Genomic DNA, 18521 nt, shown 5'->3' with positions numbered 1-18521 from the left:
GCGCCTAGTAATTAGACAGACCACTTCACTGCTGCAAAACATGTTTTGTGTACATGCAAAGGTGTAAAATAATTTCTCATTCCTCAAAAATCAGTCTCCTTAATAATTTGATACTATAATACACTCCAAAGGCTGCTTGTAAGGTGGAGATAATACTTCCACTAACTGTTGTTTTTGTTTTTTCCTGACTGCTCATAGTTCTGCTCACAGTTCTTAAGTCCCCAGAACAATGATAATTATTATAGTCTGAGCTCAGTCCTGATCTTCTGCTTCAGTAAGAAGAGAAACTTTCCAGACAGCTAGTGCATGGATGGTACAGGAAAGGAGCAAGCTCTGTGCAAATCATCTCCCTAAACGGTATTTAGCATGACTAAATGGAAGATACCTGGTGCTTGATAAAACGTTCTTCTAAAACATTCTTACTATTCCTTTCTTTGCTTAATTTATATTGACAATTATTAGTCACCAAAATTAACACATATAACCTTTATACTTCTAATCAAGTCCAAACTCAGAAGAAGCAAATGCTTACAACAGACAGTAATTATCACCACTTTCTCACTGTTTACATGATGTAAATGATGCCTAAGCCAAGCCTTTTAGGAGCAACGTGTCTGCAGATGTAGGTATGAAAACATCCGAAAGAGGTTGCAAACTGAGTGTCAATGTCTACACATACAGTATAATCCAGTACTGCGATACTGGAAATTGATGTTTTTTCTTAATAAGGGACATAACTTTTAACAGTATTTGGGTAGACTATTTACATATTTTCACGTCACCACAACACTAGATTCACATGCAACCTGTTGAAGAAGCAAGGGATATTTTTCCCCCCAGTTTTCAGTTTATTCATACATGAAGAAAAGTATAGTAATAAGACTTGTGAACTGCAACTCAAGGAAATTGTAAATAATTGTATACTGAATTGCAGGTGGAGCACCACATATCATTTCAAGATCAAAAAATCTCACTTCTGAGTAGTCCTGTGTAAATCTAAGGGTACCTCTCCCACTACATTTCCAAGGCCATGTTCCAGGTCTGGTAAGACAAGATTGTGGGTTGCAGTGAGAAGTATTCATTGGAGAAGTATTAATCTGGAGATCTTTGGTAAGCTTAGAAAAAATGGAGAGTCCAAGTCCTGTGCTTACCTTGAACTTTGCAATAGAATGATTACACATCCTCAAAATGTACATATTCAGAGAAACCAACATTATATTACAATTCCTAATTTGGTGCTAAATAGTATCCACAAAGTATAATTTAATAGAAAACATTAATAGTTACCCGAGTAACGGATCTTGAATCCTTTCTTGCTGGTTGCATGATCAGTTGACCAGCGAAGATACAGCTGATTCATTTTGCTTGTGAAGTTCAGCTGTCCAGTATGATTTCCGCTTAAAGCAACTAGTAAAGGGCTTTGCCCAGAGGAACCTTCAGAGACAAACAAAGAAACTCTTGAAGTTTTAAAGTACTACCAAGTTAAGTAATAATTTCCATATTTTAACTCAGCTGTGAATGTGAATATACAAGGAAAGAATAGGAAATAACCTGACAGATCGTTGCCAATGAAATAATTAACAGATATCTATTTAAACTATCCATTTGGTTTTAGACTTTCACTAGAGGGTAAAATAAAAAAATCTCGGTACAAACAAACTTAAATATTAAACAATGAGTATTTTTGCCGTACACACTGAAAAAATAGTGGTTTGTGTTTGGTTTTTTTTTTTTTTTAATAATTTATTTCTATTAGGGTGTCGTGGTTTAGGCCGATCTGGCAACTAAACTCCACACAGCCGCTCTCTCACTCCTTCTCCAGTAAAGTGGAGAGGAGAAAAAAAAAAGAATAAAAGAACTGAGGGTCGAGACAAGAACGGAGGGAGCACCCACCGACCATGGTCCTGGGCAAAACAGACTTGGTTTTCTTAAAGCAAAACAATTTATTAACAGTTGCTCAAAAGAATAAAGACAAGCAAAACCAGTTACTTAAGAAGATAAAAAGAAAACAAGGCCAGATCTTAAAAACAACACCTCTCCACCCCTCTTTCATTTCTTCCTGGCTCCACCTCCTCTACAATTACTTTGAATGAGGTTATATTTCTGCTCCTTCTTCTTTTATATCTATTATTTATTTAAGCTCTTTTCCAACTAGTGAGTGGTAGCAAATCTACACATTCTGACATTGTACAGCTTGTATAATTTTAAACACCACCATATTAAATATTGAACACATTAGCTAAAAAATGCTCTGTCACATGTAAGATCACCACAGTTTCCCTGTGGAATACACATATGTACAAGTGCTATAAATTTACAACACATATTTCATTAGGACTCGGTTCTGTTAAAAGATAGTGTGTTTATTATAGTATTATGTCAGTACAAAAAAAAATGTGATAAATATAGGAAGCTGAAAAAACGTGTCCTGGCACTAGACCCATGTCTTCACCACAATAAAACCCTAGAAGCACAATTAATGATTTGGGGGCTAACTACATAATAAAACAGCATATTTACAAGAGGAAAAAAAAAGTATATATATCAAACCAATCTCCAGCTGAAAGCTTTCTAAAACATGAAATGTCATCTTCTTCCTCGATATGAACGTTATGTTTTCTGTAGCTGAACTCCTCCCTTTTATATGCTTATTATGCCTTTTTCTCCATGTTTTTCAAGTTTAGGAAAGCAATGTTCAAACAAAATTATCTTGGCCAAGGCAGCTATTTCAAATAAAGAGGCTGCTTAATTCATTTTTACTGTGCCTGAGCAGCTGCAGCCTGATCAGCTTTTCTTATGTTGCATGAAAATACAAAAATAAAACTGACTCACATGATATCTAAAAATTGATTACAATTGTTGTCAGCCTTCTCCCCCTCCAATCCAATACAAAATAAGTATATATTCTGAATGGGACATTTCAGGTACAAAAGGGAGGCTACAGAAGTCACAGGAAACAATGAAGATTAAGACAACCTCGCAGTTCTTGGGAACTGAAGTTAAATCATCATAATGACACTACAACTAAATATTACTAAATAAATTCTAAATAAGAAATACACATACAAAATGAGAACAAATAAGCATAGCTTTAGGCACAGGTTGCCCAGCATGCCCTCATCAAAATGCTTTGTGGCTTGTTTGTTTTTCATATTAAGGAGTTAGTGTTCGATGATTACAGTGTAAGATAAATGATGAGAATTGCTGAGGTCAGTTCCTATTTTTGCTTGAAAAAATGATTTAGAACATGACAATTCCTTTAGTTTCTCTATTCTTAGTTTAGAATGTATCTGTTCTTTTGAAATTCTCAAAGGGGCTAAAAGAATACATTTACAAATAAAGATCTACTACATACAAAGAGGTGAGAATCTTTCCATGTTAGTGATTATTAAATTAGTTTGCAGCACCACATGCCACATTGGATTTTTTAGCCTTTCGGCTAAAAAAGGATCAGAGGAATGATTCAATGTACTTTAGTTTGCTTTGGTTTTCCTGAAGCTGAGTTTCAGTTTCTGTACCTTACTTAGCAGGCAGCTCTTCAGGTGAGTTCAGGAAAGTCAGCAGCATGACTTAGGTGTTCTTGAGTCTGATTTTTTAATTGCTATTTCAGAGTTTGTCTCTATCAGGAAATAAATAGTCAACTTCTGGTGTGCTGACCTGTCATATGACGCTTTTCTGAATATTAGGTAAAAGCTGACATTTCTGTCTATTTTCCATGACAGAAATTTGTTGGTTTATTTCAGTGAGAAAAAAAAAATAATACTTCCTATATTATATGAATGATGTTAGTGTTCTGGTTGAGAAACTGATAACTGCTGGCCTGGATAGGCACACCCTCCTTTGGGTTAAAAACTGGCTGGATGGCCGGGCCCAAAGAGTGGTGGTAAATGGGGCTAAATCCGGCTGGAGGCCGGTCACCAGTGGGGTTCCCCAGGGCTCAGTGCTGGGTCCAGTTCTGTTTAACATCTTTATCAATGACCTGGATGAGGGGATTGAATGTACCCTCAGTAAATTTGCGGACGACACCAAGCTGGGAGGCTGTGTCGATCTGCTTGAGGGTAGAGAGGCCCTTCAGAGGGATTTGAACAGACTGGATCGTTGGGCTGAGGCCAATGGCATGAGCTTTAATAAGGCCAAGTGCAGAGTCCTTCACTTGGGGTATAAAAACCCCAAGCATCGCTATAGGCTCGGGGAAGAGTGGCTGGAGAGCTGCCTGGCGGAGAAGGACCTGGGGGTCTTGGTTGACTACCGGCTTGATATGAGCCAGCAGTGTGCCCAGGTGGCCAAAAAGGCCAATGGGATACTGGCGTGTATCAAGAATAGTGTAACCAGCAGGAATAGGGAAGTGATCCTGCCCCTGTACTCGGCACTGGTGAGGCCGCACCTGGAATATTGTGTCCAGTTTTGGGCCCCTCGCTTTAAGAGAGATATTGAGCTCCTGGAGCGAGTCCAAAGAAGGGCGACTAAACTGGTCAAGGGGCTGGAAAATAAAACTTATGAGGAGCGGCTGAGGGAGTTGGGGCTGTTTGGCCTGGAGAAGAGGAGGCTGAGGGGAGACCTGATTACAGTCTACAAATACTTGAGAAAAGATGGTGGGGAGGTAGGGGAAGGGCTCTTTATGTTAGTGTTGGGTGATAGAACAAGAGGAAATGGGTATAAGCTTAGTCAGGGGAGATTCAGGTTGGATGTTAGGAAGTATTTCTTCTCTGAAAGGGTTGTCAGCCACTGGAATAGGCTGCCCAGGGAGGTGGTTGAGTCCCCATCCCTGGATGTGTTTAAGAATAGGGTGGATGATCTACTTGAGGATATGGTTTAATGGGGATTAGAGATGGTTGGACTCGATGATCTCTAAGGTCTTTTCCAACCTAGAAATCTATGAATCTATGAATGTTCAGTGTAAGTAACCTGAATACAGTGTTTTCAAGTTCAAAAGCCTTTAACAATTATATTCATGGTACATTTACGGCTTCTCTGGTTTAGAATACAGATGAGATTTCCCAAGGTTACGACTGATAAGTGGGAATGGCTAATGGGCTTATTGGTCCCAGCTGACCAGGGTGGCCTCATTGACTGGATGCCTATAGCGATCATTATCCAGCTGCTGAAGCACCGTAATTTACAATTTAGTCAGTAAGGTGCAGTCTCTATTTTGGTTTGCATTCCGAAGCTGCCTTATAAAGTAATCAAGAGACTTGTGCCTTAGCAAACACTATTTCTCTAAAAGTTGTCTTGCTGATCTTTATGCAGTTTCTGTGTAAAGTTTGGTGACGTATCTTTACTTGATGTAGACAGATCAATGCAGTTCTTCTAACTTAAATAAAGGTATGCTGGTTTGGACCACATCAGGTGCCAGGATATGACGTATATTTTTTGCACAATGTAGCAATAAAGGGAAATACCTATGCTAGTTCTAAACGAGCTAGTCTGAGTTATATTCATCACTGGAAACAGTATAGTCATAACAGCATTGCCTTCTGCCCCAACAAACTCATCACGCTGAGATGTAGAACTAATTAGCCTAGCAAAGCACATTGCTAATGTGGCCACAGGGACACAAGCAAGTATCTCTGCAAGGCACTGCAATGTGCCACATTTAAATACCAACTTGTTGAGAGAGAGCTCAGGAATCTCTACATGGCACTGTATTGAGAGGTTATAAATATACCATTATCTTTCTCATTTTAGTTTGCTGGTAGGTGGTAGAAAAAATGACTTCAGTAGAGCTGCACTAGAGATGAATTTATAAGAATGTGATTTCATGTCATGAAATGACAATGCTTAAAAATGTAGTAAATATGATAATTCTTCTCTCAGATCTATTATTGATAATCTGGTATCATTAAATTTAAATGCCTAAGAAAGAAAACAAAAATCTTCATCAGGAACATTAAGCAGTTTCAACAGAATTTTTCAAAACAAAACAAAGTGATTAGACTACTAGAAAAGTTCCAGACACACTATGTATTGTCTTGATGTAATATACAAAAAAGAACGGAGTAAAAGATAGTCTTAATGGATTTTTTCAGACTATTTTCTCCACTAACCTGACATGGACACACACTTTATAAAGAAAAAAAATATATGTTAATGAACTGGCATTTTTAAAAGAATGAAAAATATTGTGGATTTTTTCAGAATGCTGTTATCAAAAAGTGAAAAAAGTTAATAATTTTAGACATTAAAAATCTACTACTTATGAAAAATACTTAGAGCAAGATACCTCAGAAGATATGACCTTTTAATATTTTTCATGTTATGAAACTTCCATAGTGAATATTAATCAGTTCTATCACAGTTATCATATATTCTTGGTTAATGAGGGAAGATACGATAATGGTCTCCAAATGAATAAAAATATATTAAAGAACAATCAGGCACTAGTTATTTTCATCAATCAATGAGAACAGAACAAGTGATAATCTCAGAATTCAGTAGAAAATAAGAATAGCCTGTTAATTAAGTAGGGCCCTTTGAGAGGTGCTGCTATGAGTAACGCTTGAGAAATTGAGTTTTTGTCATTTTTCTACTCTTTGCACCAAAACAAATGGTCAAATACTTTAACAGGGCTATATTCAAACAATGTGCAGCACTGGTTCTGCTATGCTATGGAGAAAGTAGACTGGGTATTTGGACTCAAATTTGAGTATTTAGATTCAAGTAATTTTATTAAGTTGGACAAATGGAATTATAACCCCAAAATATTCCTCACTATAAATAATCCATCACAAACCAATATGTTATCTTCTCCTTTCAGACACCTCCATATATTTCCCAGCAAACAGAAAACTGTGTGACTTTCACAGAGATGCTGCAGCTGCTACTGCTCCTCCTCTAACAATACCTAATAAAATTTAAAAATTTCTTTGTCTTGAATAGATCTATAAAAACCTTAACTGGCTATCAGATTTAGATATAAGGCAAAAATAATAGAAATACTGGAGTATTGTTTAAGTTTCAGATGTATCACTGTATTATGAAACCAACAATTGGAAATCAAGCCCCACTCGACCCGATATTTGTTCTTTTGTGGTTACATAGTATTTAAATCTCTCTTACCATCAAATACCTCCAGCTCATCAAATTGCTTTTCACTTTGAAACATTTCTACAAAGATGGAAATGTTATATCCTGGCTCAACCTTTATAGTCCAAGAACAGGTCTGAGAGTTAGGATAGGTGCCCGGGTAACCTGGACTGAGGATCACTCCTGATGATTCTGTACGGATTTCATTTGCTGGACATTGTGCTAAAAATGACACAACGAAAAGAACAACAAAAATAGCAATGAAACAAAGTCTTTACTTTCTATGAAAAAAGTAGCAGTATTTTTCAGAGATATGTATGCTTCAGGTTCAGTTTCCAAATGAAAGCACATTAAAAACGTATTCTAGATGGAAGGAACAACTAAGTTCCCTTTAGCACAAACAGAAAAAGAACCACCTTTATAAACCTTGTATTTATGAAACGAGATACTAATTACAGTAAAACATTCATCCAGAAATATGTCACAGCTCAAAGGGTTTAAAGCCAAGGGATTCTCATATGCGGGTGTGCTCGTTCACCCAGGTGAGGTAAAAGCCCTGGTAAAACTTTTAATCTGGAAACCTGGTAGCTGTCTTCTATTTGAAATTTTAAAAAAACCCACTGACCTTTAAGAATGAAGTCTGTTACATGAACATGACAATATATTGGAGCTTCTAGGCACATCAGATCATTTGAAAACATACGTGTTTTGTGCAGACAAAGGGTTTATTTTGGATATAGAATACTACAAATTACCCAAGTAAGACCTTATCAGCAACCACTTTCCCTCCTATTTAAATTCTGAACTCATAACATTTTAGTGTTTCACCTGGCATTCATAGGAGTTTATAATCTCTGCATATGACAAGCATTATACTATATCAAAATGCTGAAAATTTTATATCCTAAATACTGGTTTCGATTAAGAAATTCTTTTCTTGGTCACTGGTTTTATTTAATATTTTGCCTCTCATGCAGGACTGATTTTTTCATATCTGTTGCTATTGAGGTCTGATATACTTTGTCCACAGTGTCATAATATATCTGCATTTTAACAATGTTTTTGTGTAAGATTCACAAATATATCTTGACAGAAATGCATTCCTGCAAATTTTCTGGCACAGTACCCAAGTACTTACAGAAATTAAAGGTTATAGGAAAGGTGAAAAACATTATAACAGGAAAAATGATCAGGGGGAAAAAATATGTTGCAGGGGAAAAAACACACATAACTATCAGAAACAAACATTAAAAATGAGACTGTTTCCCCTAGTTGGCTTTTTACAAACTTGGAGGTGAAATCTAGGTTCAGTTGTAGCCAGGAAGAATTTTGCTGTAAACTTTTGGAAAACAGCATCAGGAGTTCAATCGTCAATTGTCCTCTCAGAGAAATTAAGCACACTGGTAGGGAAGGAAATTATATTTTATAAAAGATGTCCAGTCTTTACCTTCTGTTCCATACACTGGGGACAAATCTGAACCCTCCAACAGAAGCAACAATGCAAACAAAATAGGAATGTTATCAATTAATTCACATATAAATTAACCATCACTTTCCTACATGGTGCATAGACCTTTACCTTTGAGAAGCTGGCATATTCCTGTCCTTTCTCTAACCTAGATACAGTTTTCCAGACTTGTGTGTGGAAGGTGAGAGAAAGTGTATGTGCCTGAGTTGGACAGTACAATGTTCTATTTGCTGTCTCAGATTCTTTAGAATATCTTATATAATGATACATTGAGAAAGACATGAGTTTCAAAATTAACTTACAAGCTCGTTTTCTGATGGCTATCAATTTCTTAATGGAACCAATGTTTAGAAAAAATAAACTAGAAACCAAACCAGTTCTTTTCTGACAGTTCCAAGACTTCCCTAGATCTGACTTAAAGGTTGAGCCTTCAGCACAAAACTCAGTGTGATTCTTCTTCATTTGTGATTTTTTTATAGTATAACAAAAATTATAAATCACTTATTTAAAAGTCAATCTGATTATTTAGGGACATAAGAAGGGGAGAAAGCATGAAAAAGTAAAAACTTCTTATTTTCCTTTTTTGTCATAACCTTTTCTTCTTCAGTCTGCTCTAATAGATTGGAGAATATGTAGCATTATCACAGAAGCAAATGTAGGAAGAAATATTAGATTTTTGAAACCCTCTCTTCCTCTCCTCACCCTCATCTTGTTTAGCTAAAAAATTTCTTCAGTCAGAGAGAAAAATGTCAGCCTGTGAAAAGGAGGGACGTAATATGCAAGTGAGAATATACCATCAAGCAGAGAGAACAAGGTTTGGGCTGGGGAAAAATAGCAAGTAAATAATTTTTCCTTGGCACATGTCCCTTTTTGCTATCATTCAACAGCACTGGCTGTAGCAGACAGTATCTCTAAGAGGTAAAGCCGTTTTTCACAGAACACATTCTAAGAGAGGGAAAGCCAATGGGGTGACGGTACATAAAATAGTAAGAATCCTTCTGACAATTTTAATTTAGGGACTGTCTCTTGAGATAGAAACACCTGTAGCCAAATTACACACAGACATTTCACATGAGCTTCTGTGCAAAAATATAGCATTGCATGTATTTAATGACAGTAGCTTCTCTTTCTCATTATCATAAAATGAAACACATGGTTACTTTGACTTCCTATATTCTTCAAAATAAAAGAACAACTTGAGAAAATACAGTCAACAAGTGCTCTGACTCATGAATCTGCAGGAAGTACAAGTAAACCAGCAATTATCATAAACTAACATTGGGCAGAAACATATTGTCAGATAAATAATGATAACTGTTTTCCCTTCGTTAAATACACGAGACTTATTCCTTAGCAGAAGTTTGGCTAGCTATTTTCTGTCAGACATGCAGTAAAAATGTTCACCAGTTATGAAGAGTAGCTGACATGACACAGTTCAACAACCTGCTTTTACCTGAGACCAGCCCCGTGGAGAAGGACTTGGAATTGTTGGTTGGTTCAACGGGCGCTCACAGCTCAGAAAGCCAAATGTATCCTGGGCTACACCAAAAGAAGCACAACCAGATTCTCCCCCTCTGCTCTGGTGAGATCCCACCTGGAATACTGCATCCAGCTCTACAGTCCTCAGCACAGGAAAGACATGGACCTGCTGGAGTGGGTCCAGAGGAGGGCCACAAAAATGATCAGAGGGATGGAACACCTCTCCTATGAAGACAAGCTGAGGCAGTTGGGGTTGTTCAGCCTGGAGAACAGAAGGCTCTGGGGAGACCTTCTAGCAGTCTTCCAGTACCTAATGCCTACGAGAACGCTGGAGAGGGACTTTTTAAAAGGGCATGTAGTGACAGGACAAGGTGCAATGGCTTTAAATTGAAAGATGGTAGATTTAGATTAAATATAAGGAAGAAATTTTTTACATTATGGGTGACGAAACACTGGAACAGGTTACCCAGAAAAGCTGTGGATGGCTCATCCCTGGTAACATTCAAGGTCAGGTTGGATGGGGCTCTGAGCAGCTTGTTCTAGCTGAAGATGTCCCTGTTCATTGCACGGGGACTGGACTAGATGACTTATAAAGGTCTCTTCCAACCCATACTATTCTAGGACTCTTTTCAACACTGGAAAACTATCATGTCTCTGGATAAACTTTCCTTTAAGAAATGGTTATGATAACATAAACATGACCAAAAAAAAAAGTTGCAAAGCACAGGACATTTCAGAGGAAGATACAGCGCTGTAGCAAGTACCTCTAGAGTACTAACAGCAGAGATGGTAATGATACAATCGCCTTCTGTTGCCTGCTTTTCCTTAGCATGTCAGGGAGTTACGGAAATGACCATTGGTCAAATTACTCATGAAGCAAACTATTGACTGGTCATTCAGATTTGAGGCCTGCAAACAAAATCTGGATGTTGCACAGATACCGGCAGACAAAACTAAAGTCAGGTAAGTTCGCAAAATGGAAAGTGCGATGGTTCATTCTTCCAGAAAAGATTACAATTGGGTTAATCTAGAAGGTTATTATCACAGTCCTTTAAATGGGTACTCTTTCAGCTAAGTTTCCAGAGGCATCATTTTGGAAGAGGTGCACTCTAAGTATCTTCTTAAGAGCTGGCTGCATTAACTCGTGTTTACTTACTGTAGTATATTAAGTTTTTGGAATTTGAGATGGAGGATTTTCAAGTAAGAAAAAGATTCAAAATTACAGTTTGGAAATCCTGAGATCACTTTACAGTGACCCACAGAACATTGTCATAAAGCACTGAGATATTCTTCACTAACTCGAGAAACTGACTGCAAGTATATGAAAGAAATGGAGCCAGGAAAGGAAATGCAGTGAAAAAATAGAGGAAAGCCACCGATACACAGAAGTGAAAATTGCTAGTTTCCTTTAGGAAAAAAAAATGTCATAGAATAGGAAGAAAGACAATCACACTCAAGAGAGCACAGACACCTTGACTGTGAGTATCTTGGAAACATCTGAAAATGCTCCAGATAAGAATTGGCCACTGTAAGGATGGTCTGCAAAAAGAAAAAGAGACAGGACTAGGAAATTGAAAGGGAGATTAAAAAAAAAACACAACACAGAAAATACTTTTTTTGCCTTTTTCTTTTACCTGCTTTGCTCTTCGATCATTTACTTTTTCTTGTAAAGGAAGAAAAAAAGAGAAGCAGAAAAAAGGCAAGGAGATAGCTCATTTGCTAGATTTGGAAAAAAAAAAAAACACAAACAATAAAATCATTTTTTCAAAAACAGGTAAAAGTTACCAATAACAGAGAAAGACTGCTGCTAGCTTTCTCATTCCTTGCAGCTGATTCTAAGAAGGGACTTGAAACTAATTTATTTACCAAAGGGGAAAACGTGCCTTTTGCAGATGTTTCCTCATACCGTTCTCTCCAGACTGAGGAAAGGTATGATGTTGCTTTGCAGTTAAGAACATTTCTTTGGTGGGTGAATATTAAAAATCAATAGTTTCAAGGTCAGAAAATTTTCTTGAACAAATCATCATACAAACACAACGGAAGAAACAGATCAATGCAGGACAGCTATAAGGTTTCTTTCCTATGCATATTCTATTGTATTCACTTTGTAGACTTCACAACTTTACAAAAGAGAAAAATTTCCAAAAGGAAGAGCTACTGTTGATGTGAAAAAAAATGCACCTCTAATACAAATCAGCACAAATAGTAATGTGAAGGATGGAAGAGAATATGAAATATTCTTCTGTGGTACTGAGAGAAAAATAGTGTCTTATGAGGCCTCCCTCACCATATTTTTAGGGCAGAAAATTCAAGTAAAAATGAAACTCTTACGTATTTCTAAGCTGTAAACAGCTCAGTACCTCTCCTGTGCTAGAGCAGAGGTGGCCAAATCTCCTTACACAGCAAGCTACAGCTCTTACTCTTCCGGTGGCTAAAAGTCATTGGATAAGAGATCCCTTCCAACCTCAGCCATCCACAGGAGACATACCACAGGAACTTACGAGAAAAATAGTTCTGGATTAGTTCAGGGGCACGGGAAGGCAGTGTATTGCTCCTCTGCAGTTTAGGGGGCTGGCTGCACAGCTGGGTTACGTGGCAAATTGGTAACGTTCACCTTGGCAGCCTTTGCTGGCTCTCTTACTCCATCATAACAAATTACTCACCAGATTCCCTGCAGTGTAACTTAGCTGCTGATTACATGACTTAGTCTTTAGAGTGGAAGCTAGACTTGAACGTTTTACAAGATTCATTTAGTTAAAGACATAAAATTGAGATAACTGCTTCACCTTGCTCCATAAAACAAAAGGCACATTCTTTTCCCAATACCACTAATAACTACTTTTTATCAATTGAATAGAGATAAATTCTACAGTGCTATTTTCTTGGTAATATACGCACAATAGGTGAAAAAAAAAACATGCAATTTGGACCCTTTTCTGGACAACGTTAGCTCTCACCTTCTGCATGGTATTTCAAAACAGATTATTCCTAAATATAGTCACACAAATTTCTTCAGTTGAGGCATACATATTCCACTGTTAACACTGTTTATTTGTCAATCACATTAACATTATATTCATCAGTATTATATTTTATTATATTTTATATTTATTATATTATATTTTATACCTTCTGAACTCTCCTCTGCCACCTACGTTAGACAGTGATTCAAATCCCTACACATTTAGAAGTTTAGGAATTGATGTGAAGTTTGCCAATCCAGAAAATCTGAGCTGCAAAACACAGATTTAGACATTTGAGCCCCAGTAAATATTTAATTATAATTTATTTATAAATATATCCCATAAATTTTATAAGTACATACTGTAAAATGGTTTGGAATGATACCCAGAATAAATATTAATAAGACCTGCTCTAAGCATATTGAAGGATATAAGCAAGCTATTTTACACTCATTTTTAATCATATTGTTGTACATGTAAATTCCAAGTACTGTGATTTGTTTCTTTACTTAAATTCATACATACAGGCAATGCTTAGAGAAAAACAAAGGAAATAACAAAGATCTTTATGTTACACAGTTGTATGCAATTGAGTGCGGTGGGGCAGTGTCACGAGAAAAGTAATTCTCTAGGACAACATAACACTCTCATCATATCCTGTTTTTGAGAAACACATTACCTGACCTGGCTTTTGGAGAAATCTAATTTGGTTATTTTGGGGAAGGCCTGACTAAGCTTCTTGACTTAACTCTAACACTATTTCTGATGTCTCCATTTTTGATTTATCATTTTATTCATAAATATCATCACCACATTAGGACAATATCGCACCACCTCTGTAACTTAAGTGTTTTGAGCAGCCAGGTTAGAGATCTCTACCTTACATTGAATGCCAATCAGCTGTTGTATTAGTACAGCAATTTTTGTCACCAATACAGGAGCACATCTTGCAGTTGCAATGCTCATCATGCTTTAATTCACATCTCTACACTTCCCTAAAAGCAATTAAAAAAGAAAAGAATCTGGTAGCAAGATGATACAAGGATTGGATGAGAGCAGAGGTTCCAAGTGTATAAACACAAATCACAAATGGTTGACTACTGGTAAGCATAAATTCATGCACAGGGAGAGCACGTTTTGTAGGATGCCTAGGGCTCTGCACACTAGACAATACCTGGCAAGTTATCACGGTACCAAGAATACCAGAAAATCTGTCCTCAGACAGATCAGACAGGAAGCGAAAAGGAACTGTAAGAAAAGTATAGCGTGGTGCAATTACAGCTGCTCTGGAGGTCATTCATTCAGAATCATGTAAAAGCGGTCACCGAGACTGATTTTTATTGCCTGTCAGATACGTCATCAGACTTGTTTTGCATACAATATCCTAGAACCTGGCCTTCTATCATATATTTCTTCTCTACTACAACAAAGTGGCAGAGCTCAGGAGAATGAAGAGTTTTCTGGTATCTTTAAAAAATGTGAAGCTGATCTAAATAACATTGTAAACAATTCTAAACTACAGGTAAAATGCAGGAATGTAAGAAGGCAGTTCAAAAATTAGTTTGAAATACAATATGTAAATTACTTGGCAAGTAGCATTTTTTTTTCAAATCTATCAGGATCAGATAGTATTGTATAAATGCAGTTTTATACTGCATCGCCTCAAAAGAAATAGAGTAGAATTGGAAAAAGTATCGAAAAACACGACAAGAATGACTAAAGGTATGAAATACCTTCTGGTCTATAAAATTATGTTAAAATATGGTGAATAGAGAATACCTCGTTACAGTTTCTTCCTCGATAAGAACTAAAGGACATGAAGTGAAAACAGCAGGTGCCAAGTTCAAAGCAGAGAAACAGAGAAACAGAGAAACATCTTCACATATTACATCAATAAATAGTGCAACTTCTTGCACAAAACTCTGTGGATTAAAAATACAAAAAACATATACAGCTTAAGAGTAGCTTAGCTACAACTGGGTGGAGGCCTTAATTAACTGCATGCTTGCAATGATCTTCTGTTCTTCACTAGAAAATCACTACTGGCCAGTGCCAGAGATGGAACATTGAGTATATGGTCTGGTATATGAGATTTTAGGTCTGATCCAGAAAAATGTATTTCTCCCCTGCAGACACTTAGGTTTTCAGAGTGCAACATGTGTACTTTCATATATTTATCTGAGAGTAAACACCATAAAGATGGTAATTAAACCCAGAACTTTTAAATTATCGTATTTCATACAATCTAGAAAAAATATTGATAAATATAAGCTAAAATGTTATCATAAAATAGGAATTCAACATTTATCTCCATAGTAATTCACGTAGACAGACAGAGGTATTGGAGAGGCTGGGATAAGAATAAAACAAGTAATTCTATTTTCCAGAAAGGAAAATAAAATTTATTTAAAGATAAAACTTGTCTGAAGAAAGAAATCAGTTGCATCCCAACTGCGCTAGAATCTTTACTCTAATGCCTCCAGTTCCATTGTCTTCTGTCTCTGAATCACTTCAACAGCATTTTTTTTGTTATCTGATTGTTTGATTTGATGTCCTTTCTGTAACAAAGTTCTGCTGTATTCATATTACAAGAATACAAGGCTGAAAGACGGTAACAGGTTGCAATCTAATGGCTGAAAGACAGTAACAGGTTGCAATCTACTCCTCAACTGAAACTGTTACATAATCCCTTTCATGAAAAAAAACCCAAACATGCACAGTAAAGATACTCCTAATAATCAATTAGAAACAACTTACAAAACACTAATATGCTAGTAACTTTAATTGATAGGGGAGTTCTGAAAAACAATAAATAACACAAATACAAGCAAGGGGAGAAAATCACAAAATCTACCAGGTGTGTGAAGGAAGCACAGAGCTGCTAGTATTCCTCTACAATGTTTCAACAACATCTACCATCAGAGAAAGCCAATAGTTTCCACGGCATCTGCAAGAAATAAACTACTTCCCTGTGCTTCACAGAATCATAGAATATTAGGGATTGGAAGGGACCTCAAAGGATCATCTAGTCCAATATCCCTGCCGGAGCAGGATCACCTAGATCAGATCACACAAGAATGCGTCCAGGCGGGTTTTGAACATCTGCAGAGAAGGAGACTCCACAACCTTTCTGGGCAACCTGTTCCAGTGTTCTGTTACCCTTACTGGGAAGAAGTTCTTCCTCATGTTTAAGCGGAACCTCCTATGTTCCAGCTTATATCTGTTTCCCCTTGTCCTATCATTGGATGCCACTGAGAAGAGCATGGCTCCATTCTCATGACACTCACCCTTTATATATTTATAAACATTAATGAGGTCTCCCCTCAGTCTCCTCTTCTCCAAGCTAAAGAGACCCAGCTCCCTCAGCCTTTCCTCATAAGAGAGATGCTCCACTCCCTTAATCATCTTTGTGGCCCTGCGCTGGACTCTCTCAAGCAGTTCCTTGTCTTTCTTGAACTGAGGGGCCCAGAACTGGACACAATATTCCAGATGCAGCCTCATCAGGGCAGAGTAGAGGGAGAGGAGAACCTTCCTCGACCTACTAACCACACCCCTTCTAATACACGCCAGGATGTCATTGACCTTCTTGACCACAAGGGCACATTGCTGGCTCATGGTCATCCTGCTGTCCACAAGGACCCCAGGTCCCTTTCCCCTCTGCTGTTCCCCAACAGTTCAGTCCCCAACTTGTACTGGTACATGTGGTTGTTCTTATAGAATCATAGAATGGTTAGGGTTGAAAGTGACCATCTAGTTCCAAGCCCCCTGCCATGGGCAGGGAAACCCTCCACTACACCATATTGCCCAAAGACTCATCCAACCTGGCCTTGAACACTTCCAGGGATGGGGCAGCCACAATTCCTCTGGGAAACCTGTTCCAGTGCCTCACCACCCTCAGAGTGAAAAATTTCTTCCTTATATCTAATCTAAACCCACCCTCTTTCAGTTTGAATCCATTGCCCCTTGTCCTATCACTACACGCCCTTGCAAAAAGTCCCTGTCCAGCTTTCTTGTAGGCCCCCTTTAAGTACTGGAAGGCTGATATAAGATCATCCCGGAGGCTTCTCTGCTCCAGGCTGAACAGCCACAACTCTCTCAGCCTGTCTTCATAGCAGAGGTGCTCCAGCCCTCGGATCATCTTCATGACCCTCCTCTGGACCTGCTCCAGCAGGTCCATGTCCTTCTTGTGTAGGGGACTCCAGAGCTGAATGCAGTATTCCAGGTGGGGTCTCACGAGAGCAGAGTAGAGGGGCAGAATCACCTCCCTTGACCTGCTGGCCACGCTTCTTTTGATGCAGCCCAGGATACGGTTGGCTTTCTGGGCTGCAGTGCACATTGCAACATGAGAAGCTCATGTTGAGCTTCTCATCCACCAGCACTCCCAAGTCCTTCTCCTCAGGGCTATGCTCAATCCATTCTCTGCCCAGCCTGTACTTGTGCTTGGGATTGCCCTGATCCACGTGCAGGACCTTGCACTTGGCCTTGTTGAACTTCATGAGGTTCTCACAGGCTCATCTCTCCAGCCTGTCAAGGTCCCTCTGGATGGCATACCTTCCCTCCAGTGTGTCCACAACACCACAAAACTTGGTGTCATCTGCAAACTTGCTGAGGGTGCACTCGATCCCACTGTCCATGTCTCCAACAAAGATGTTAAATAGCACTGGCCCCAGTAGTGACCCCTGAGGAACACCACTCGTCACTGGCCTCCACTTGGACATTGAACCATTGACCAGGTAGACAATGTCAGTTGCTCTTCCCCTATCCATCAATGCTGTAACCTCATCATAGAAGGTCACCAAATTAGTCAGGCAGGATTTGCCCTTAGTGAAGCCATGCTGACTGTCACCAATCACCTCCTTATTTTCTATGTGCCTTAGCATAGTTGTCAGGAGGATCTGCTCCATGATCTTGCCGGGCACAGAGGTGAGATTGACTGGCCTGTAGTTCCCTGGGTCTTCTTTCTTTCCCTTTTTAAAGACGGGGGCCATGCTTCTCCTTTTCCAGTCATTGAGAACTTCATCAGATTGCCACGACTTCTGAAATATGATGGATAGTGGCTTAGCAACTTCATCTGCCAGTTCCCTCTGGACCCGTGGATGCGCCTCATCAGGTCCCATGGACTTGTCCACCTTCAGGTTCTTTAGATGGTCTCGAACCTGATCTTCTCCTACAGGGGGTGGTTCTTCATTCTCACAGTCCCTGCCTTTGCCTTCTGTGACTAGAATGACTTGCATTCTTACCCAAATGCAAGATTCTACACTTTCCCTTCTTGTATTTCATTAAATTTCTCCCCGCCCAACTCTCCAGCCTATTCAGGTCTCTCTGAATGGCAGCACAGCCTTCTGGCTAATCATTAACAGATTGCTAATCATTATCAGAAGCTCCTAATATCTCTGTAGTTTTTACAATAATTCAGTTTATTTTAGTCTTTCATTTTTTATTTACACTGTAATTCACATAGTCAAGAGTTAAGTTACTGTTAACTTAAAATTGAAGGCTGGATCTGAAGTACAATCATCTTATTAAAATACACTGGGAAAAAGAACAAAACATCAATGTTTTGAGTTATCTGATCAAGAAATATCAGA

General features: G+C 38.2%; 1 protein-coding gene across 1 annotated transcript in view; it reads right to left on the bottom strand.

Annotated features, from left to right (window-relative positions):
- Positions 1-18521, bottom strand: part of CSMD1 (CUB and Sushi multiple domains 1) — a 1221578-nt gene that overhangs the window by 96918 nt on the left and 1106139 nt on the right. The window contains exons 47-48 of the mRNA XM_086608338.1: positions 7057-7245; positions 1288-1434 (exon numbers count right to left, since the gene is read on the bottom strand). Of these exons, the coding sequence (XP_086464464.1) occupies positions 1288-1434; positions 7057-7245 (336 nt within the window). The remainder of the gene's footprint in view (positions 1-1287; positions 1435-7056; positions 7246-18521) is intronic.

Source organism: Tauraco erythrolophus, chromosome 2 (genome assembly GCF_009769465.1).
Source record: "Tauraco erythrolophus isolate bTauEry1 chromosome 2, bTauEry1.pri, whole genome shotgun sequence".
Taxonomy (NCBI): Eukaryota; Metazoa; Chordata; class Aves; order Musophagiformes; family Musophagidae; genus Tauraco; species Tauraco erythrolophus.
Note: the sequence above shows the minus strand (reverse complement) of the source record. Positions and strands in the feature narration are given on the sequence as shown.